The sequence below is a fragment of the Bufo bufo genome, chromosome 2, assembly GCF_905171765.1.
Source record: "Bufo bufo chromosome 2, aBufBuf1.1, whole genome shotgun sequence".
In the NCBI taxonomy this organism is placed as follows: Eukaryota; Metazoa; Chordata; class Amphibia; order Anura; family Bufonidae; genus Bufo; species Bufo bufo.
Window position 1 is genome coordinate 573,022,815 of NC_053390.1, and position 22,950 is coordinate 573,045,764.

The following is a 22,950-nucleotide window of genomic DNA, read 5'->3' on the forward strand; positions in this document are numbered from 1 at the left end:
GTGTATAAAGAGGTTTTGTAGTAGTAGAGGTGTGTATAATGAGGTTCTGTAGTAGGTGAGGTGTGTATAATGAGGTTCTGTAGTAGTAGAGGTGTGTATAATGAGGTTCTGTAGTAGTAGAGGTGTGTATAAAGAGGTTCTGTAGTAGGTGAGGTGTGTATAAGGAGGTTCTGTAGTAGTAGAGGTGTGTATAAAGAGGTTCTGTACTAGGTGAGGTGTGTATAATGAGGTTCTATAGTAGTAGAGGTGTGTATAAAGAGGTTCTGTAGTAGGTGAGGTGTGTATTATGAGGTTCTATTGTAGTAGAGGTGTGTATAAAGAGGTTCTGTAGTAGGTGAGGTGTGTATAAAGAGGTTCTGTAGTAGGTGAGGTGTGTGTATAATGAGGTTCTGTAGTAGGTGAGGTGTGTATAATGAGGTTCTGTACTAGGTGAGGTGTGTATAAGGAGGTTCTGTAGTAGTAGAGGTGTGTATAAAGAGGTTCTGTAGTAGGCGAGGTGTGTATAATGAGGTTCTGTAGTAGGTGAGGTGTGTATAAAGAGGTTCTGTAGTAGGTGAGGTGTGTATTATGAGGTTCTGTAGTAGGTGAGGTGTGTATAAGGAGGTTCTGTAGTAGGTGAGGTGTGTATTATGAGGTTCTGTAGTAGGTGAGGTGTGTATAAAGAGGTTCTGTAGTAGGTGAGGTGTGTATAAAGAGGTTCTGTAGTAGGTGAGGTGTGTATAAGGAGGTTCTGTAGTAGTAGAGGTGTGTATAAGGAGGTTCTGTAGTAGGTGAGGTGTGTATAATGAGGTTCTGTTAGCTAAAGTGTGTACTATGAGGTTCTGTAGTAGGTGAGGTGTGTATAATGAGGTTCTATAGTAGTAGAGGTGTGTATAAGGAGGTTCTGTAGTAGTAGAGGTGTGTATAAAGAGGTTCTGTAGTAGTAGAAGTGTGTATAATGAGGTTTTGTAGTAGGTGAGGTGTGTATAAAGAGGTTCTGTAGTAGGTGAGGTGTGTATAAAGAGGTTCTGTAGTAGTAGAGGTGTGTATAATGAGGTTCTGTAATAGGTGAGGTGTGTATAAAGAGGTTCTGTAGTAGTAGAGGTGTGTATAAAGAGGTTCTGTAGTAGGTGAGGTGTGTATAAAGAGGTTCTGTAGTAGTAGAGGTGTGTATAAGGAGGTTCTGTAGTAGGTGAGGTGTGTATAAAGAGGTTCTGTAGTAGTAGAGGTGTGTATAAAGAGGTTCTGTAGTAGGTGAGGTGTGTATAATGAGGTTCTATAGTAGTAGAGGTGTGTATAAAGAGGTTCTGTAGTAGGTGAGGTGTGTATAAAGAGGTTCTGTAGTAGGTGAGGTGTGTATAAAGAGGTTCTGTAGTAGGTGAGGTGTGTATAAGGAGGTTCTGTAGTAGTAGAGGTGTGTATAAGGAGGTTCTGTAGTAGGTGAGGTGTGTATAATGAGGTTCTGTTAGCTAAAGTGTGTACTATGAGGTTCTGTAGTAGGTGAGGTGTGTATAATGAGGTTCTATAGTAGTAGAGGTGTGTATAAGGAGGTTCTGTAGTAGTAGAGGTGTGTATAAAGAGGTTCTGTAGTAGTAGAAGTGTGTATAATGAGGTTTTGTAGTAGGTGAGGTGTGTATAAAGAGGTTCTGTAGTAGGTGAGGTGTGTATAAAGAGGTTCTGTAGTAGTAGTGGTGTGTATAATGAGGTTCTGTAGTAGGTGAGGTGTGTATAAAGAGGTTCTGTAGTAGTAGAGGTGTGTATAAAGAGGTTCTGTAGTAGGTGAGGTGTGTATAAAGAGGTTCTGTAGTAGTAGAGGTGTGTATAAGGAGGTTCTGTAGTAGGTGAGGTGTGTATAAAGAGGTTCTGTAGTAGTAGAGGTGTGTATAAAGAGGTTCTGTAGTAGGTGAGGTGTGTATAATGAGGTTCTATAGTAGTAGAGGTGTGTATAAAGAGGTTCTGTAGTAGGTGAGGTGTGTATAAGGAGGTTCTGTAGTAGTAGAGGTGTGTATAATGAGGTTCTGTAGTAGGTGAGGTGTGTATAATGAGGTTCTGTAGTAGTAGAGGTGTGTATAATGAGGTTCTGTAGTAGTAGAGGTGTGTAGAAAGAGGTTCTGTAGTAATAGAGGTGTGTATAATGAGGTTCTGTAGTAGTAGAGGTGTGTATAATGAGGTTCTGTAGTAGGTGAGGTGTGTATAATGAGGTTCTATAGTAGTAGAGGTGTGTATAATGAGGTTCTGTAGTAGTAGAGGTGTGTATAAAGAGGTTCTGTAGTAGTAGAGGTGTGTATAATGAGGTTCTGTAGTAGTAGAGGTGTGTATAATGAGGTTCTGTAGTAGGTGAGGTGTGTATAAAGAGGTTCTGTAGTAGGTGAGGTGTGTATAATGAGGTTCTGTAGTAGTAGAGGTGTGTATAATGAGGTTCTATAGTAGTAGAGGTGTGTATATGAGGTTCTGTAGTAGTAGAGGTGTGTATAATGAGGTTCTGTAGTAGTAGAGGTGTGTATAATGAGGTTCTATAGTAGGTAAGGTGTGTATAATGAGGTTCTGTAGTAGGTGAGGTGTGTATATGAGGTTCTGTAGTAGGTGAGGTGTGTATAATGAGGTTCTGTAGTAGTAGAGGTGTGTATAAGGAGGTTCTGTAGTAGGTGAGGTGTGTATATGAGGTTCTGTAGTAGTAGAGGTGTGTATAATGAGGTTCTGTAGTAGGTGAGGTGTGTATATGAGGTTCTGTAGTAGTAGAGGTGTGTATAATGAGGTTCTGTAGTAGTAGAGGTGTGTATAATGAGGTTCTATAGTAGGTAAAGTGTGTATAATGAGGTTCTGTAGTAGGTGAGGTGTGTATATGAGGTTCTGTAGTAGGTGAGGTGTGTATAATGAGGTTCTGTAGTAGTAGAGGTGTGTATTATGAGGTTCTGTAGTAGGTGAGGTGTGTATATGAGGTTCTGTAGTAGGTGAGGTGTGTATAATGAGGTTCTGTAGTAGTAGAGGTGTGTATAAGGAGGTTCTGTAGTAGGTGAGGTGTGTATAATGAGGTTCTGTAGTAGTAGAGGTGTGTATAATGAGGTTCTGTAGTAGGTGAGGTGTGTATAATGAGGTTCTATAGTAGTAGAGGTGTGTATAATGAGGTTCTGTAGTAGTAGAGGTGTGTATAATGAGGTTCTGTAGTAGTAGAGGTGTGTATAAAGAGGTTCTGTAGTAGGTGAGGTGTGTATAATGAGGTTCTGTAGTAGTAGAGGTGTGTATAATGAGGTTCTGTAGTAGGTGAGGTGTGTATATGAGGTTCTGTAGTAGTAGAGGTGTGTATAATGAGGTTCTGTAGTAGTAGAGGTGTGTATAATGAGGTTCTATAGTAGGTAAGGTGTGTATAATGAGGTTCTGTAGTAGGTGAGGTGTGTATATGAGGTTCTGTAGTAGGTGAGGTGTGTATAATGAGGTTCTGTAGTAGTAGAGGTGTGCATAATGAGGTTTTGTAGTAGTAGAGATGTGTATAATGAGGTTCTGTAGTAGGTGAGGTGTGTATAATGAGGTTCTGTAGTAGGTGAGGTGTGTATAATGAGGTTCTGTAGTAGTAGAGGTGTGTATAATGAGGTTCTGTAGTAGTAGAGGTGTGTATAAAGAGGTTCTGTAGTAGGTGAGGTGTGTATAATGAGGTTCTGTAGTAGGTGAGGTGTGTATTATGAGGTTCTGTAGTAGGTGAGGTGTGTATAATGAGGCTCTGTAGTAGTAGAGGTGTGTATAATGAGGTTCTGTAGTAGTAGAGGTGTGTATAAAGAGGTTCTGTAGTAGGTGAGGTGTGTATAATGAGGTTCTGTAGTAGGTGAGGTGTGTATTATGAGGTTCTGTAGTAGTAGAGGTGTGTATTATGAGGTTCTGTAGTAGGTGAGGTGTGTATAATGAGGTTCTGTAGTACTAGAGGTGTGTATAATGAGGTTCTGTAGTAGTAGAGGTGTGTATAATGAGGTTCTGTAGTAGGTGAGGTGTGTATAATGAGGTTCTGTAGTAGGTGAGGTGTGTATAATGAGGTTCTGTAGTAGTAGAGGTGTGTATAATGAGGTTCTGTAGTAGTAGAGGTGTGTATAAAGAGGTTCTGTAGTAGGTGAGGTGTGTATTATGAGGTTCTGTAGTAGTAGAGGTGTGTATTATGAGGTTCTGTAGTAGGTGAGGTGTGTATAATGAGGTTCTGTAGTAGTAGAGGTGTGTATAATGAGGTTCTGTAGTAGTAGAGGTGTGTATAATGAGGTTCTGTAGTAGTAGAGGTGTGTATAATGAGGTTCTGTAGTAGGTGAGGTGTGTATAAAGAGGTTCTATAGTAGTAGAGGTGTGTATAATGAGGTTCTGTAGTAGTAGAGGTGTGTATAATGAGGTTCTGTAGTAGTAGAGGTGTGTATAATGAGGTTCTGTAGTAGTAGAGGTGTGTATAATGAGGTTCTGTAGTAGGTGAGGTGTGTATAATGAGGTTCTATAGTAGTAGAGGTGTGTATAATGAGGTTCTGTAGTAGTAGGGGTGTGTATAAAGAGGTTCTGTAGTAGTAGAGGTGTGTATAATGAGGTTCTGTAGTAGTAGAGGTGTGTATAATGAGGTTCTGTAGTAGGTGAGGTGTGTATAAAGAGGTTCTGTAGTAGGTGAGGTGTGTATAATGAGGTTCTATAGTAGTAGAGGTGTGTATAATGAGGTTCTGTAGTAGTAGAGGTGTGTATAAAGAGGTTCTGTAGTAGGTGAGGTGTGTATTATGAGGTTCTGTAGTAGTAGAGGTGTGTATAAGGAGGTTCTGTAGTAGGTGAGGTGTGTATAAAGAGGTTCTGTAGTAGTAGAGGTGTGTATAAAGAGGTTCTGTAGTAGGTGAGGTGTGTATAAAGAGGTTCTGTAGTAGTAGAGGTGTGTATAAGGAGGTTCTGTAGTAGGTGAGGTGTGTATAAAGAGGTTCTGTAGTAGTAGAGGTGTGTATAAAGAGGTTCTGTAGTAGGTGAGGTGTGTATAATGAGGTTCTATAGTAGTAGAGGTGTGTATAAAGAGGTTCTGTAGTAGGTGAGGTGTGTATAAAGAGGTTCTGTAGTAGGTGAGGTGTGTATAAAGAGGTTCTGTAGTAGGTGAGGTGTGTATAAGGAGGTTCTGTAGTAGTAGAGGTGTGTATAAGGAGGTTCTGTAGTAGGTGAGGTGTGTATAATGAGGTTCTGTTAGCTAAAGTGTGTACTATGAGGTTCTGTAGTAGGTGAGGTGTGTATAATGAGGTTCTATAGTAGTAGAGGTGTGTATAAGGAGGTTCTGTAGTAGTAGTAGAGGTGTGTATAAAGAGGTTCTGTAGTAGTAGAAGTGTGTATAATGAGGTTTTGTAGTAGGTGAGGTGTGTATAAAGAGGTTCTGTAGTAGGTGAGGTGTGTATAAAGAGGTTCTGTAGTAGTAGTGGTGTGTATAATGAGGTTCTGTAGTAGGTGAGGTGTGTATAAAGAGGTTCTGTAGTAGTAGAGGTGTGTATAAAGAGGTTCTGTAGTAGGTGAGGTGTGTATAAAGAGGTTCTGTAGTAGTAGAGGTGTGTATAAGGAGGTTCTGTAGTAGGTGAGGTGTGTATAAAGAGGTTCTGTAGTAGTAGAGGTGTGTATAAAGAGGTTCTGTAGTAGGTGAGGTGTGTATAATGAGGTTCTATAGTAGTAGAGGTGTGTATAAAGAGGTTCTGTAGTAGGTGAGGTGTGTATAAGGAGGTTCTGTAGTAGTAGAGGTGTGTATAATGAGGTTCTGTAGTAGGTGAGGTGTGTATAATGAGGTTCTGTAGTAGTAGAGGTGTGTATAATGAGGTTCTGTAGTAGTAGAGGTGTGTAGAAAGAGGTTCTGTAGTAATAGAGGTGTGTATAATGAGGTTCTGTAGTAGTAGAGGTGTGTATAATGAGGTTCTGTAGTAGGTGAGGTGTGTATAATGAGGTTCTATAGTAGTAGAGGTGTGTATAATGAGGTTCTGTAGTAGTAGAGGTGTGTATAAAGAGGTTCTGTAGTAGTAGAGGTGTGTATAATGAGGTTCTGTAGTAGTAGAGGTGTGTATAATGAGGTTCTGTAGTAGGTGAGGTGTGTATAAAGAGGTTCTGTAGTAGGTGAGGTGTGTATAATGAGGTTCTGTAGTAGTAGAGGTGTGTATAATGAGGTTCTATAGTAGTAGAGGTGTGTATATGAGGTTCTGTAGTAGTAGAGGTGTGTATAATGAGGTTCTGTAGTAGTAGAGGTGTGTATAATGAGGTTCTATAGTAGGTAAGGTGTGTATAATGAGGTTCTGTAGTAGGTGAGGTGTGTATATGAGGTTCTGTAGTAGGTGAGGTGTGTATAATGAGGTTCTGTAGTAGTAGAGGTGTGTATAAGGAGGTTCTGTAGTAGGTGAGGTGTGTATATGAGGTTCTGTAGTAGTAGAGGTGTGTATAATGAGGTTCTGTAGTAGGTGAGGTGTGTATATGAGGTTCTGTAGTAGTAGAGGTGTGTATAATGAGGTTCTGTAGTAGTAGAGGTGTGTATAATGAGGTTCTATAGTAGGTAAAGTGTGTATAATGAGGTTCTGTAGTAGGTGAGGTGTGTATATGAGGTTCTGTAGTAGGTGAGGTGTGTATAATGAGGTTCTGTAGTAGTAGAGGTGTGTATATGAGGTTCTGTAGTAGGTGAGGTGTGTATATGAGGTTCTGTAGTAGGTGAGGTGTGTATAATGAGGTTCTGTAGTAGTAGAGGTGTGTATAAGGAGGTTCTGTAGTAGGTGAGGTGTGTATAATGAGGTTCTGTAGTAGTAGAGGTGTGTATAATGAGGTTCTGTAGTAGGTGAGGTGTGTATAATGAGGTTCTATAGTAGTAGAGGTGTGTATAATGAGGTTCTGTAGTAGTAGAGGTGTGTATAATGAGGTTCTGTAGTAGTAGAGGTGTGTATAAAGAGGTTCTGTAGTAGGTGAGGTGTGTATAATGAGGTTCTGTAGTAGTAGAGGTGTGTATAATGAGGTTCTGTAGTAGGTGAGGTGTGTATATGAGGTTCTGTAGTAGTAGAGGTGTGTATAATGAGGTTCTGTAGTAGTAGAGGTGTGTATAATGAGGTTCTATAGTAGGTAAGGTGTGTATAATGAGGTTCTGTAGTAGGTGAGGTGTGTATATGAGGTTCTGTAGTAGGTGAGGTGTGTATAATGAGGTTCTGTAGTAGTAGAGGTGTGCATAATGAGGTTTTGTAGTAGTAGAGATGTGTATAATGAGGTTCTGTAGTAGGTGAGGTGTGTATAATGAGGTTCTGTAGTAGGTGAGGTGTGTATAATGAGGTTCTGTAGTAGTAGAGGTGTGTATAATGAGGTTCTGTAGTAGTAGAGGTGTGTATAAAGAGGTTCTGTAGTAGGTGAGGTGTGTATAATGAGGTTCTGTAGTAGGTGAGGTGTGTATTATGAGGTTCTGTAGTAGGTGAGGTGTGTATAATGAGGCTCTGTAGTAGTAGAGGTGTGTATAATGAGGTTCTGTAGTAGTAGAGGTGTGTATAAAGAGGTTCTGTAGTAGGTGAGGTGTGTATAATGAGGTTCTGTAGTAGGTGAGGTGTGTATTATGAGGTTCTGTAGTAGTAGAGGTGTGTATTATGAGGTTCTGTAGTAGGTGAGGTGTGTATAATGAGGTTCTGTAGTAGTAGAGGTGTGTATAATGAGGTTCTGTAGTAGTAGAGGTGTGTATAATGAGGTTCTGTAGTAGGTGAGGTGTGTATAATGAGGTTCTGTAGTAGGTGAGGTGTGTATAATGAGGTTCTGTAGTAGTAGAGGTGTGTATAATGAGGTTCTGTAGTAGTAGAGGTGTGTATAAAGAGGTTCTGTAGTAGGTGAGGTGTGTATTATGAGGTTCTGTAGTAGTAGAGGTGTGTATTATGAGGTTCTGTAGTAGGTGAGGTGTGTATAATGAGGTTCTGTAGTAGTAGAGGTGTGTATAATGAGGTTCTGTAGTAGTAGAGGTGTGTATAATGAGGTTCTGTAGTAGTAGAGGTGTGTATAATGAGGTTCTGTAGTAGGTGAGGTGTGTATAAAGAGGTTCTATAGTAGTAGAGGTGTGTATAATGAGGTTCTGTAGTAGTAGAGGTGTGTATAATGAGGTTCTGTAGTAGTAGAGGTGTGTATAATGAGGTTCTGTAGTAGTAGAGGTGTGTATAATGAGGTTCTGTAGTAGGTGAGGTGTGTATAATGAGGTTCTATAGTAGTAGAGGTGTGTATAATGAGGTTCTGTAGTAGTAGAGGTGTGTATAAAGAGGTTCTGTAGTAGTAGAGGTGTGTATAATGAGGTTCTGTAGTAGTAGAGGTGTGTATAATGAGGTTCTGTAGTAGTAGAGGTGTGTATAATGAGGTTCTGTAGTAGGTGAGGTGTGTATAAAGAGGTTCTGTAGTAGGTGAGGTGTGTATAATGAGGTTCTATAGTAGTAGAGGTGTGTATAATGAGGTTCTGTAGTAGTAGAGGTGTGTATAAAGAGGTTCTGTAGTAGGTGAGGTGTGTATTATGAGGTTCTGTAGTAGTAGAGGTGTGTATTATGAGGTTCTGTAGTAGGTGAGGTGTGTATAATGAGGTTCTGTAGTAGTAGAGGTGTGTATAATGAGGTTCTGTAGTAGTAGAGTTGTGTATAAAGAGGTTCTGTAGTAGGTGAGGTGTGTATAAAGAGGTTCTGTAGTAGGTGAGGTGTGTATAAAGAGGTTCTGTAGTAGGTGAGGTGTGTATAATGAGGTTCTGTAGTAGGTGAGGTGTGTATATGAGGTTCTGTAGTAGTAGAGGTGTGTATAAGGAGGTTCTGTAGTAGTAGAGGTGTGTATAAGGAGGCTCTGTAGTAGGTGAGGTGTGTATTATGAGGTTCTGTTAGCTAAAGTGTGTACTATGAGGTTATTTAGTAGCTAAGATGTGCACTATTAGGTTATTTAGTAGCTTAGGTGTGTACCATAAGGTTCTGTAGTAACGAAGGTATGTACCATGAGGTTCTGTGGTAGATAAGGTATGTACTATGAGGTGGTGTAATAGCTGAGCTATGTATATAATGAGGTTCTGCAGCATCTTAGGTGATTAGCATGTCTGTAATAGTAAAAAAATGTATTTGCATTGATCTTTTTTTGCAACATTATTACACTGTATAGGAGGGGGTGCATGCAGTGTTCAAAACCAGAACCGTCATGCTGGTTTAACACACCAGAACTGCATATGCCACCAAGACTGCCAACATAAAGACTACAGATAGGCACAAAAATCATCTGCCCGTCCTGCTGCTGAAACCAATCTTACATTAGTGAGTATGTGGTTTGTATTACTGAAACAACTCACCAACTGGTCCTTATAATATTTCAGCTCGTTACGTGTCAGTATAAACCATCTGGTTTTCCAGTTCTGTCAGACACAAAAGGAGAATTATCATATTAATAGAGACAATTGATACTCAAAGGTCTAGATTTATTGCTGCCAAGGACTGATGGCCTGGTGCAAAAATATCCGTGTGTGAAAGATTACACTTCAGCATTTTCTAATGATGATGGCCTGCGGTTTTACCCTTTCATCACTACTATTATACAGTCACATGTGCAAGAAAACATGTATTATACAAAAAAGGTAATTATACATGATGTATAACTACACTTATTCCAAGAATGGGCATCGACAATTATTTGCTGCGCAGATGCATAGTTGAAGATATAGCCACAATTAAGAAAAGCACCCACTGTCAACTGTAAAAGATACTGTATACATGTTGCTTAATCAATCAGGCTAAAAAAATACTATATATGACACAAAAATATATAAGGCACAGTACAACTACATCATATCAGGAACACCACCTATAGTCTGATAAAATAAAGTGCAATGTGCAAAAAGCGATAAAATATATTGTAAATATAATAAACAGTTAGGAGGAGTAAAACGTGCATGTATATATAATAACGATATGACCGGCTCGCAGTAATACAAAGCACAGCATTAGAAAGTTATCCTCTATAATAAAATCCCTCTGTGCCTGCGATGTGTCCGTGCGTGTGTGCCGATGTTAAATGCGCATGCGCGGCGCGCCGGCCAACACACAGCCGCAACGGCAAGCAGGTCGGAGGGCTGACAGAGGAATGGAGAATTTGGTGAGCGGGACCAAGGAGGAGGAGGACACTGCGGGAGCCGAGCTCAGGTAATCACCGCACAACTGACCGCTGCATGGAAGGTGCGCCCTGTGTGAAGCAATAAACCCCCCAGGGGGGAAATAGTCCTGCCATTACTGATTATAGTACAGGAAGGATATTTACCTGACTGATATCACCCTATATTAGTAATAAACACCCTGGCCGGGGGGGGGGGGGGGGGGGGGTACTAATCCTGCCATTACTGATTATAGTACAGGAAGGATATTTACCTGACATCAGGCACAGGGGGATTTTATTCATTTGGCAATGATGGTAGTAGTCCTCCCTGAGTTTCTCTAGATACACTTTGCAATCTTCCAAAAAAAAACAAAAAAACAACGGGCATGCAATCACTCTAGACTGTGGGGTGCAGGCCTTAGATCTGGATGGCCAGTCCATCTCAGACGTGTGATAGGTGCTGGAGGCAATAAAAGTCTATGCCATAAACGTCCATTTACTGTGTACCTTACGGTCTCAGTCCATGCATGACCTCCAAGTGGTTCTCAACTATCAGAATATGTTTATTCTCTTCCTCCCAGGTATAGTCTCTCAGTTCAGTTGCTTGTTTGGCAACTTTTATTCTCAGGGATGAAGGTTCCCTCGACTAGGCCTAGTTATTAACACTCAAACATGTATGTCCTTCTTCTAGGTAGGCCTACTTAGCAAAGACTCTCTAACCCGGGGGGTGTGCCCATTCCATCACCCTGGCAACTGCACTAAAGATCTGCCAGTTAATTACTTTTTGCCTATACACAACAATTTGAACAAGGAAAATAAAACTTTGATCATTTAGGTACTTTGGCAATAAATCCTAATATTAACACTATCTGGATCACCACTGGATCATAGCCCAGGAACAATGATTTTCTATGGGGACAAGTGATCTCTGTAGCGATCGCTCATCTCCGCACAGTGGAGGTAATCTGCATGTCACTGCAGCCCTCATCTCTGTGCACAATCAGACAGTCATAGGAAATGTTTGGTTCATTCCCTATAATTGATGTAAAAGGACCTTTAGTGTTGTGCTGCTGCTTTGTATCTGCAGGAATCTGCAGGCTTCTTACAAGTTTCTTATCTAAATGCCAGAAATGCCCTAGTTAATATTGACCTAGAGGACAAGAGGACTAATGTCTCTAATAACTATGAAGTTACTATGAATGTGGTGCTATATACCCAGCATATACCCACCAGGCCGTTCTGTCAGAAACCGAGCAGCGTTTTTCTTCTGGCCGATTCTTCGCATGTTTGCTGGGTTGTGGATGGATCTCTGCTGGTCCCTATTATGGACCAGAAGGCAGAGAGATCTGGCAAGCTGTTCCCTGCCGGATACATAGCGCTAGTGTGATACTAGCCTAAATGCAGGCATCCTGAACATCCTGAAGTTTGTGGAACTATCAATATTTTAAAGGGATTAAATGAGATTATTGAAACAAAGCTGCATTTTTTCTAGAACCAGCACCGCTGTTGTCTATTGGCTGTGCCTGGTATGGCAGCTCAGAGGGGCACTGTTTCTGGAAAAGGTAGCTATGTTTGTCTAATCTCTTACAATCCCTTTACAAGAGGCATCAGGATTGGATGCCCTTTAGTACATTGTGGGACACTTGGTATCAAGTTAATTACCTTTACGCGTCCTCCTTGTTTTGTAAGATAACCTTCTTTTGTGCCCAACTGCAAAACAAAAACATACATTTATTGCGTTAATTCGTCAATTTATTTTCTATCAAATATGTATTTTTATTATTTATCCTCAGGATAGACCATCACTAGCTGATACCCCACACCCATGTCAATAAGTGTTCTGCAGTAGTTTCGGCACCAAGTTCTTTCAAATGAATGGGAGCACCACTGAAGCTCTACTGCACAATGGACAGAATTGAGTAGTTCCAGCTCTGGGGCTACTGCAGAAGAGCTATTTGGTGTGGGGTGTCGAACCCCCACCAATCAGTTAGCCTGAAGCTAGGCCATCACGCAATCACTAATAAAGAGTTGGACAACCCTTTTAAAGGCGTTGTCCCACCATAAGAACTTATCATTGATTCACTGGATAGGTGATAAGTATCTGATTGGTAAAGGCCTGACCGCTGGGACTAACCCCCATCCCCCCCAGATCACGTGTCCCTTAGATGCCTGAGTGAATAAAGTGGTGGACAACGCTGCTCCATGCAACTCTTTCTGAAGAGAAGCCAAGAAGCGACTCAGGATATCTCTGGCAGTCTTATAGATGTGAATGAGGCCACATTACACATGTGTGCTCGTCACTGCATTCATCTGGGGGAGTCAGAGAACACTGATCTCATTGTAGTATACGGGAGTTGTAATACCCGTTACTACCAAAGGTCACTTGGTGTGCTGTCGTCCCTCCTAATTATGGGAAGTTGCTATATGTCAGTTTTATAAAATGTAATGTAATGTATGTATTTTCCTGTCACTGAAACTTGCACTTACAGGCCGGCTAGGGGTGTCATTCCTACTTCTAGTCCATAGAGGGAGCTAGGGAGCCCTAGTTTATATAAGGCCAGACAGGGAAGTGCAAGGGAGACGGAGTCTAGTTTCAGTAAGCTACAGTTGGAGATTAGACAATGTCTGAGACAAGTCCAGGCCTGAAGCCTGCTGTTCAGGAGAAGATTCCCTCCTGAATACCCATATGCAGAAGCAGGAACATCTTAGTCTAAGGGCCTGAGGAACCATTCAGAAGCTAGGAGAGACTGAGGCAAAGATCAGAGGAGCCAGAGGTACTGAGAGAAACAGAGGAGGTACTCATTTAAGCCATAATCAAGGATATAAAGCCAGACTTAGGTTAATGGGCCTTGGTGAAGAATTGCTACATTCCAGGATCAGACAGAGTTAGAGTGCAAGCTCCTTTGCTGCAAATCCTGTGTTCAACACTCTGTAATTACCCTGCTGTACTGAATTGCCTGCATCGACCGAATTGCAAAATCGACTGTATGCTGAGGAACTGCGTTTCCAATATTGTCTCTGCCTGCAAACTACTAAAGTTGAAGTTCTGTTTTAATTCCACGTTTCCTCAATTTATTCCTGCATCCGCAAACGGCGTGCCACCGTTTACTTGGCACTGGCGTCACGAACTATTTCTACCTATACCTGCCCTTGCAGAGAGTCAGCTGTACCAGGTTAGTGTATATTGCACTACATCACCCAGAAACACCTACTGCACACAACTTGAGTACACTGCACCTCTCTTTTGGCGTCACGAACAGGATACGCACGCTTTCTAGTGCAAGAAGCGTGAACTTTGTGCCTTATACCGTTGCCCTGTGACCAAAGTGACAATTTTCCTGTTTTATTCAAGTGGACTTTGTGGACTGAAAATCGTACCCAAAGTGTACCAAAAACCTCTAAAAAGCGCTGTGCAGTGTTGCGCTACCCAGAGGAAGAAAATCGCCGCATTGGAGTGTGGTTTTGTGGACTTTAAACATTCCTGCTTGCTGTCAGTGAATAGACAGCGTTTGTACCTAAAGATGGCCGCTGAGCTTGCTGAATTTACTGCTGCGTCACCTTCATCCCGAAAAGGCGGGAAAAATTGGCGCCTTTCTGAGGAAAAAGCGGGAAGAAGGTCAAGGGCAGGCGCCACGGCTTATCTGGACATTTGCATGTCTGCCAGCATGGACACCGCCTTCCCTATACTGGAATACCTGGGGGGCGGCCTCCCAGTGCAATGGGAGGAGCTGGCTACTTTAATTGACGCGACCCTATCGCTCTCCTCAGAAGGATCGAGCATGTTGGATTGTGAGCAGAGTGTTGCTGCAGCGTCCGCACCAAGGATTGAAAAGATGACTGACACCGGTGTAGAGCCAGAGGAGGCTCCACCGGCCTACGCTCCGGGACCGGAGCAACCCGCCTGCCGCACCAGGGAGAAAGAACCCGAGCCCTACTATGGCTCATGGAGGGACTTTTTTCAGCCATCGTTCAAATGGTCTTCCCTGATGGCGGAGATCCGAGAGGCCGCTATCAAGCGGAACATAAAGACTAAGATCGTGTATGAGGAATTGACCAAGACCATCCACGAGAAGCATACGCACACCTAACCCCGCCTGGAAAGGAGAAAGGGAGTGGTGCTGTCGTTTGACAAATCCCGTGGCTACGGGTTTATTCAAGACTATCTGACTGGCAGAGACCTCTATGTGAATCGAAGGTCTGTCAAGAGAGACTACCTCCCTTCGTACCAGCACAGCCTCCGCGAGGGAGAGGAAGTGGAGTACACCCCTGCCGAGGGCCTGCGCGGCCCCTATGCGACTGCTGTGACCCGTCCGAAGCGAGGACCTGAGGATTGGGAGGCAGAAGAAGGAGAAGACTACTCTGGCTGCGAGCGAGAACCGGAACGCTCTCCAGAGCCGGCCCATCACGCCTTTCAGGAGCGGAGCTCCTTCATCGGGCCGAACGTCTTCTGGCAGCCAACCGTGTTGGAGAAATGGGTGAGCCCCTATCCTTCCCCCGAGCTGCCTCGTCGGGAGAAGACGATATCTGAGCTGGAGCAGTTAAAAGGACTTAGTGCTACCTTCCAGAACATCCGGATGGGACGGAGACCAGACGCATCGCCAGAACCTGCAGAGGCCGAGTCCGCGTCATCGGTGACTGTACCTGCGCCGGCGGCGCCAGCAGAGAACAGCGACTCCGACACAGAGAGTATCGGTGAGCAGATCGTCCGGCTGGAGGAGAAGTTGCGGGAGTTGCGTAAGACCTACACCGCCAGGATCCAGACACCGCCGAGGAAGGATGAGGTAAGGGTGCCTGTCACCACCCGCCGACCGCCTTCTGTTGTCACCGCTCCGTCAGTGCCCCAGACCGGATCCACGATTGCCGTGAATTGCTGCACCCAGAGCACCGGACCGCTTGCTGCGGCGGTGCCAAACATGTCACACCCTGCAGTGATTATGCCAGGGCCGGCACGGCCCATCAGAGGGTTCACCCCAGGCCTATGGGGCCAATACCTATTAGGGGCCCCTTTACCCTGCAGCTGCCCCCTGATACAGTCATGTGGGCCCATCCTCCTGTAGAGGACTACTACAGACGGTACTTGCCAGCGGAGTCAAGTGATTACAATATGCCACTGTGATCAGCCTGCTAGGCCTTTGATGTGTTTCTTCTGAAGTTTCATGTTAACCCTTCCAGGACAGGAGTCCTATGTTGCTGGTCCTTTGTTGCAGCTGCCAGTTTGTCCACGGCTCAGTGGTAGGTGTTGACCACTGAAATCACAAAGTCAGCAAGGCCACGTTTGTTTCCAGGACCTCCTGCCTGCTTTTGTTACCCCACACCAAGTTGTGCCTGTTCCTTTGTTGCACCTTTTACCCTTCACCCCCTTTTCAGGTTGATCAGGGGTATTACAGCACTTGTCTTTGCTGTCCATTTTATTGTGCAACCTGTTACCAAGGAACCGTGCCCGGAGACAGACTCAAAAGTACCTGAGCCTCTGAGATTCTTACTCTTTTAAAAGTATTGTGCCCAGAGATGGACTCCACCGCATGAGAGCCTCTGTGATTTAATAAGAAATAACCTGGGTACGGACTCATGTTTGTTATTTGAGCCTCCAAGAACTTTTATACCGTTTTCTACTGTTTTATCATGGACTTATTCATTGTCATGGACTATCCTGGTTCTAATGTTACGCTGTGCCAGGTCAGCGCCCCCGTTCCATTCACTATCCTGAGAGAAGAGAACGACGCCCCTTGTCACCACACTTCACTTTTGCCAATTGGACCTGATGTAAATGTAAATGCAGATGAATTACATGTATGTATGCCTGCATGTCTCTTTTTCTATTTCAGGTAGAGATTCCAGTTGGGAGACCCATGATGGAGTACGAGGTCGTACTCAGCTTAAAGCAGTGGGGTATGTAGTATACGGGAGTTGTAATACCCGTTACTACCAAAGGTCACTTGGTGTGCTGTCGTCCCTCCTAATTATGGGAAGTTGCTATATGTCAGTTTTATAAAATGTAATGTAATGTATGTATTTTCCTGTCACTGAAACTTGCACTTACAGGCCTGCTAGGGGTGTCATTCCTACTTCTAGTCCATAGAGGGAGCTAGGGAGCCCTAGTTTATATAAGGCCAGACAGGGAAGTGCAAGGGAGACGGAGTCTAGTTTCAGTAAGCTACAGTTGGAGATTAGACAATGTCTGAGACAAGTCCAGGCCTGAAGCCTGCTGTTCAGGAGAAGATTCCCTCCTGAATACCCATATGCAGAAGCAGGAACATCTTAGCCTAAGGGCCTGAGGAACCATTCAGAAGCTAGGAGAGACTGAGGCAAAGATCAGAGGAGCCAGAGGTACTGAGAGAAACAGAGGAGGTACTCATTTAAGCCATAATCAAGGATATAAAGCCAGACTTAGGTTAATGGGCCTTGGTGAAGAATTGCTACATTCCAGGATCAGACAGAGTTAGAGTGCAAGCTCCTTTGCTGCAAATCCTGTGTTCAACACTCTGTAATTACCCTGCTGTACTGAATTGCCTGCATCGACCGAATTGCAAAATCGACTGTATGCTGAGGAACTGCGTTTCCAATATTGTCTCTGCCTGCAAACTACTAAAGTTGAAGTTCTGTTTTAATTCCACGTTTCCTCAATTTATTCCGGCATCCGCAAACGGCGTGCCACCGTTTACTTGGCACTGGCGTCACGAACTATTCCTACCTATACCTGCCCTTGCAGAGAGTCAGCTGTACCAGGTTAGTGTATATTGCACTACATCACCCAGAAACACCTACTGCACACAACTTGAGTACACTGCACCTCGATTAGTGAAGGTCCAAGAGACTAGGCTCCTCATAAACCTACTGTATCACCTTCCTGTGGCTAGAAGATAAGTTGGTATGGTGGGACAACCCCCTTGCGAAGGAATGAGAAATTCTCGAGAGATGGCATGTACTTACTGAGGGGGCTACAGGCACAAGGTCATTTTCAGAACGTCCTGTCTGCATGGCAGTATGTACTCTTACAGATTCATATATTGAAGGCTCTTCCACGGTTCGAGGATAAGGATGTTTCAAGAGGATTAAAGTTCCTGCAGTGACAGAACAGGAGAACCATATGTTACACATTCAGAACCTTCATAGTTCTCCATATACTGATATACTATATTAGGTGTATAGTATGATAACATTAATAGCATTACACATCAGTTCGTCAGTTTATATTACACTAATACTACTTGCCTTCAACACAAAAATAACAATCATCTGTACACAGTGTGTCAGGTAGTGGCATAACTGTTCAGTATCATAGAAAACACTGAATTCAGTACATTATACAGAATGCTGCATATGATCTTCTCTGTACAGTGGTCCTGTGAAATACATATACTGTATATAATAAAGATATATAAATGCTACCAGTACTGCCTTTTTGAGTTAGTGTTATTATCATCATGTAGGACAGGACTAATATGTTTATAACAATAGTGCTTGCGAGTTTGTGAACCCTTCAGAATTTTTTTATATTTCTGCATAAATTTGGCCTACAACTTCACACGAGTCCTAAAAGCAGATGCAGGTAACCAAATCAAATGCGTCAATGTTAGACTTGGCCATTTATTTATTGAGGAAAATGATCCAATATCACATGTCTGTGAGTGGTAGAAGTATGTGACCCTTTGCTTTCAGTACCTGGTGTGACTCCCTTGCCCAGCAATAACTGTAACTAAACATTTCCAGTAATTGTTGATTAGTCCTGCACATCGGCTTGGTAGAAGTTTAGCCCATTTCTCTATACAAAACACTTTTTAAGGCTATGGACCCCTTCAAGGCAATGTTTTATTATGGCATTTTACTCATTTTGGGCTAAAAATAATATTTTCAATTGGTCTTTTTTAAAACGTTTCAGCAGTTTTTGTGATATATGGGGGTCATAAATCAGTCTACCTTCAGACTGTCTCTGCTGTCGCTGAGTTCAGTCAGCTGATGGCTCATGTGAAGCCTTATCTCCAATCTCCTGACATTTTAAACACTCAGCTACTTCACCCCTACCCCTCCCCACACTGCTTTTGGCGCTGATGCTCTTATCCTCCTGGGCTCATCATTGCTGCAGTTAAGAAGATGACATCACAACTGCATTGTCAGGGAGAATCAGAGCAGCGGCACTGGAAAATAAACTCACCTAATACACCTACCGCCTCTTTAACTACAGCTCTGATCCTCCCTGACTCTGAATCGATGACGTAATCTTCTTGGTGCAGCGTTGGGGAGGATTAGAGCAGTGGCGGTGGGTACAATAGGTAAGTATATGTTATTTTATTATCTTATGAGCATTACTTCCTGGAGGGACATTTTTTTTTACAACTCGGACAACCCCTTTAATGAAGTTTTACTATTTGCTGCAATCATAAATATCTCCAGCAGATGGCAGCCAAGTAATTACTCATACAGTAAAGTCAGTAATACAGCACACATTTTCTATGCTAATATTTAAATACTACCCCCACCATTCTGCTGTCGCCTTGTAATAACACTTTAATGTAAATGCAGTGCCATCTGCAGGCAGCATGTCATACAGCAAACGGACCTGAATTGATTGATATATCGTTTTGTGGGAAAAGATTCAGTAAAACTTATACATTTAAATCTCTGCTCTTTCTATACTTAAGACTGCCCCCATGTACAGCTCTCAGTGACTGATAACTATTACTGTATACACGTTGACACACAGAATGCTATTAACCTCTCATAACACGTCCCCCATGTACCATGAAGTCAGAAAGAGACGTTTTAAATGAATAAATTACAAGTTTTACTGAATCTTTTACACTTCTCAACAATAAAATTGCAACACCATAAAGGGCAAGTCAGAAGGTTATGCAAATCAAGGAAGTGGCAGGTGATATCAGATCTGTAGATGCACATTTTCAAGCACCTAGCTCCAATCTGTGGCATGATGTGGGAGGGTATAAAAGCCAGATTGAAAGCAAAGTTTTTTTTAGCCATCTGAAACCTCAAAATTGAAGTCATGTGAGAACCCTCCGGTTCATCGATGTGCCAGTTATCACCAAACTCTTAACCTGTTAAATGCACAGGTGCTGAAACCAAGCCTGAGGCCATAGACAATATTGTCACATGATTGGATTGTGACATATAGTTTACATATGGGGCAAAATGAGTGAATTGCTATTCTTTTCATTATCATCTTTTATACTGTTGTATATATTAGACATCAGATTGGACCTCCGGCACTTGTAAAAGTTAATATGCATGCAGTTTGAGAAACCGACTTTCACCTCTAGGAATCAACTTCACTTTTGAACCTCCTCAAGTACAGCACAAAATTAGTAGCGGCTGACAGCTGTTTTGTGACCTGTGTGCAATGAGTCCAGTCCCCACCAAACAGGTGTCTACAGCTCACAAAAACACTATCTCTGCTGCTGGCAGCTTCTAGCCCACATGGACTCAATGGGGCTTGTAAATTAAACCACTCACTCAATGCCGGCGTTGATCCTCTTTAAAGCAGCATTTCAGCAGAGAAGCACGGTGTCCTGAGGCAGATAGGAGGAAAATGTATCCTCAGGGTGAAATGTAATCCTATGCCAATAATTTAGTGAACCCAAAAAAAATATATCCTAATACAACTGGCCTCAGCTCATCTTCATACAGGGTCTCTTCGCTAGTTCATAGTGCTATTTTGTTCTCATTCTCTATAGAGATAGTAAGAGGATGGAAGCCAAATAGACCAACCAGTTCATTTTTTCACACTTTAACACATGGATGGCTCACCCACAGATTATGGGAATTAATCTGTTGTAATTGTGCCAGGTGTCTATACCACAGAAGTAGAAAAATAAAGAAAAAATTAAGGTATGTCTCTCAGAACTTCAATGAACCAGTAAACAAGAAATATTATAAAATATATATATGTAATAATGGTGGTATTTATTCCAAAGGAATTAGATAAACTAATATAATAAATGAAACACTATAAAATAAAACAATGGAGGCCCAGTCCACATAAATGGTGCTGCGGGCCCTGCAGCTATTTGTTACTGTATAAAGATGTAATATACGGTAATATGTTGGCGTCCTAAGGTAAACATTACTGTCATATCGCCAAGCATATGTCGATAAGGTATATCCCAATGGTGGAAATCGGTTATAGCAGGCTGTAGAAGGCACCTTTAAGGAATCCTGCTCTTTCAATAGTAAATGTTCTTATTTTCCAAAGTATCAATGCCCCAAAATAATTCTGCCTTAAGGTATTTTGTGAACATATTTTTTTGGCGATATGGCGCTATTTAAAGGACAGTATTGTTTAGTTTAGAGAGTAGTTTCCTGATGGATTTAATGTAACACAAAAAGTAATAGTCTCCAGATACAGAAAACGAAAGTCTCCAGATACAGAAAACGAAAGTCTCCAGATACATAAAGCGATAGTCTCCAGATACAGAAAGTAATAGTCTCCAGATACAGAAAGTGATAGTCTCCAGATACAGAAAGTAATAGTCTCCAGATACAGAAAGTAATAGTCTCCAGATACAGAAAACGAGTCTCCAGATACAGAAAGCAATGGTCTACAGATACAGAAAGTAATAGTCTCCAGATACAGAAAGTAATAGTCTCCAGATACAGAAAGTAATAGTCTCCAGATACAGAAAGTAATAGTCTCCAGATACAGAAAGTAATAGTCTCCAGATACAGAAAGCAATAGTCTCCAGATACAGAAAGCGATATCTCCAGATACAGAAAACAATAGTCTCCAGATACAGAAAGCTAAAGTCTCCAGACACAGAAAGCTAAAGTCTCCAGACACAGAAAGCAAAAGTCTCCAGATACAGAAAGCAAAAGTCTCCAGATACAGAAAGCAATAGTCTCCAGATACAGAAAGCAATAGTCTACAGATACAGAAAGCAATAGTCTACAGATACAGAAAGCAATATCTCCAGATACAGAAAGCAATATCTCTAGATATATAGAAAGTTATAGTCTCCATATACAGAAAGCGAAGGCTGTAGAACAAATATTGCTGAAAATTTTAATAAAGGTCAATTTAAAAATGTTTTTTAATGGATGGCTCTCAAATAATCCCTAACCTATAAATATGGTGGGAACAGCTATAGATACTTATACTTAAAACTAGTATATTTATAAATCTATGAAGATAAATATATATGGAGAAAAAAAGCTATACAATCCCCTTCAAGTGTAGCTGTCATTTCACTTTATGTTTAATACAGTGTATAATGTATAGATGTAATTGTATGTGTGTAATTACACATATAAAGTTGTCACTGAGGATACATCCGGCTTAGGCCTCCTGCACACGACTGTTGTGTGCATCCGTGGCCGTTGTGCCGTTTTCCGTTTTTTTTCGCGGACCCATTGACTTTCAATGGGTCCGTGGAAAAATCGGAAAATGCACCGTTTTGCAGCCGAGACCGTGATCCGTGTATCCTGTCCGTCAAAAAAATAGGACCTGTCCTATTTTTTTGACGGACAACGGTTCACGGACCCATTCAAGTCAATGGGTCCGTGAAAGAACACGGATGCACACAAGATTGGCATCCGTGTCCGTGATCCGTGGCCGTAGGTTACTTTTTATACAGACGGATCCGAAGATCCGTCTGCATAAAAGCTTTAACTCAGAACCGACAGTATATTCTAACACAGAGGCGTTCCCATGGTGATGGGGACGCTTCAGGTTAGAATATACTAAAAGAACTGTGTACATGACTGCCCCCTGCTGCCTGGCAGGTGCTGCCAGGCAGCAGGGGGCAGCCCCCCCCTGTAGTTAACACATTGGTGGCCAGTGGCCCCCCCCCTGTAGTTAACACATTGGTGGCCAGTGCGGCCGGCCCCCCCCCTCCCTCCCTTGTAGTTAACTCATTGGTGGCCAGTGGGCCCCCCCCCTGTAGTTAACACATTGGTGGCCAGTGCGGCCGGCCCCCCCTCCCTCCCCTGTAGTTAACACATTGGTGGCCAGTGCGGCCGGCCCCCCCCCTCCCTCCCTCCCCTGTAGTTAACTCGTTGGTGGCCAGTGCGGCCGGCCCCCCTCCCTCCCCTGTAGTTAACTCGTTGGTGGCCAGTGGGCCCTCTCCCCTCCCTCCCCCTCCTAATTAAAATCTCCCCCCCTATCATTGGTGGCAGCGGAGAGTACCAATCGGAGTCCCAGTTTAATCGCTGGGGCTCCGATCGGTAACCATGGCAACCAGGACGACTGCAATTTGTAGAACCATTATACTTACCTGCGAGCTGCGATCTCTGCGTCCGGCCGGGAGCTCCTCCTACTGGTAAGTGACAGGTCTGTGCGGCCATTGCTTAATGACCTGTCACTTACCAGTAGGAGGAGCTCCCGGCCGGACGCAGAGATCGCAGCCCGCAGGTAAGTATAATGGTTCTACAAATTGCACAGCAGTAGCGTCCTGGTTGCCATGGTTACCGATCGGAGCCCCAGCGATTAAACTGGGACTCCGATCGGTACTCTCTGCTGCCACCAATGATAGGGGGGAGATTTTAATTAGGAGGGGGAGGGAGGGCCCACTGGCCACCAACGAGTTAACTACAGGGGAGGGAGGGGGGGCCCACTGGCCACCAACGAGTTAACTACAGGGGAGGGAGGGGGGCCCACTGGCCACCAACGAGTTAACTACAGGGGAGGGAGGGGGGGGCCCACTGGCCACCAACGAGTTAACTACAAGGGAGGGAGGGGGGCCCACTGGCCACCAATGAGTTAACTACAGGGGAGGGGGGGGGCCGGCCGCACTGGCCACCAATGTGTTAACTACAGGGGGGGGGGCTGCCCCCTGCTGCCTGGCAGCACCTGCCAGGCAGCAGGGGGCAGTCATGTACACAGTTCTTTTAGTATATTCTAACCTGAAGCGTCCCCATCACCATGGGAACGCCTCTGTGTTAGAATAT

General features: G+C 43.2%; 1 protein-coding gene across 1 annotated transcript in view; it reads right to left on the reverse strand.

The window, feature by feature from the left end:
• Positions 1 to 22,950, reverse strand: part of DAPP1 (dual adaptor of phosphotyrosine and 3-phosphoinositides 1) — a 162,938-nt gene that overhangs the window by 14,129 nt on the left and 125,859 nt on the right. Inside the window, exons 4-6 of the mRNA XM_040418187.1 lie at positions 16,987 to 17,117; positions 11,719 to 11,766; positions 9,260 to 9,322 (exon numbers count right to left, since the gene is read on the reverse strand). Coding sequence (XP_040274121.1) covers positions 9,260 to 9,322; positions 11,719 to 11,766; positions 16,987 to 17,117 — 242 coding nt within the window. The remainder of the gene's footprint in view (positions 1 to 9,259; positions 9,323 to 11,718; positions 11,767 to 16,986; positions 17,118 to 22,950) is intronic.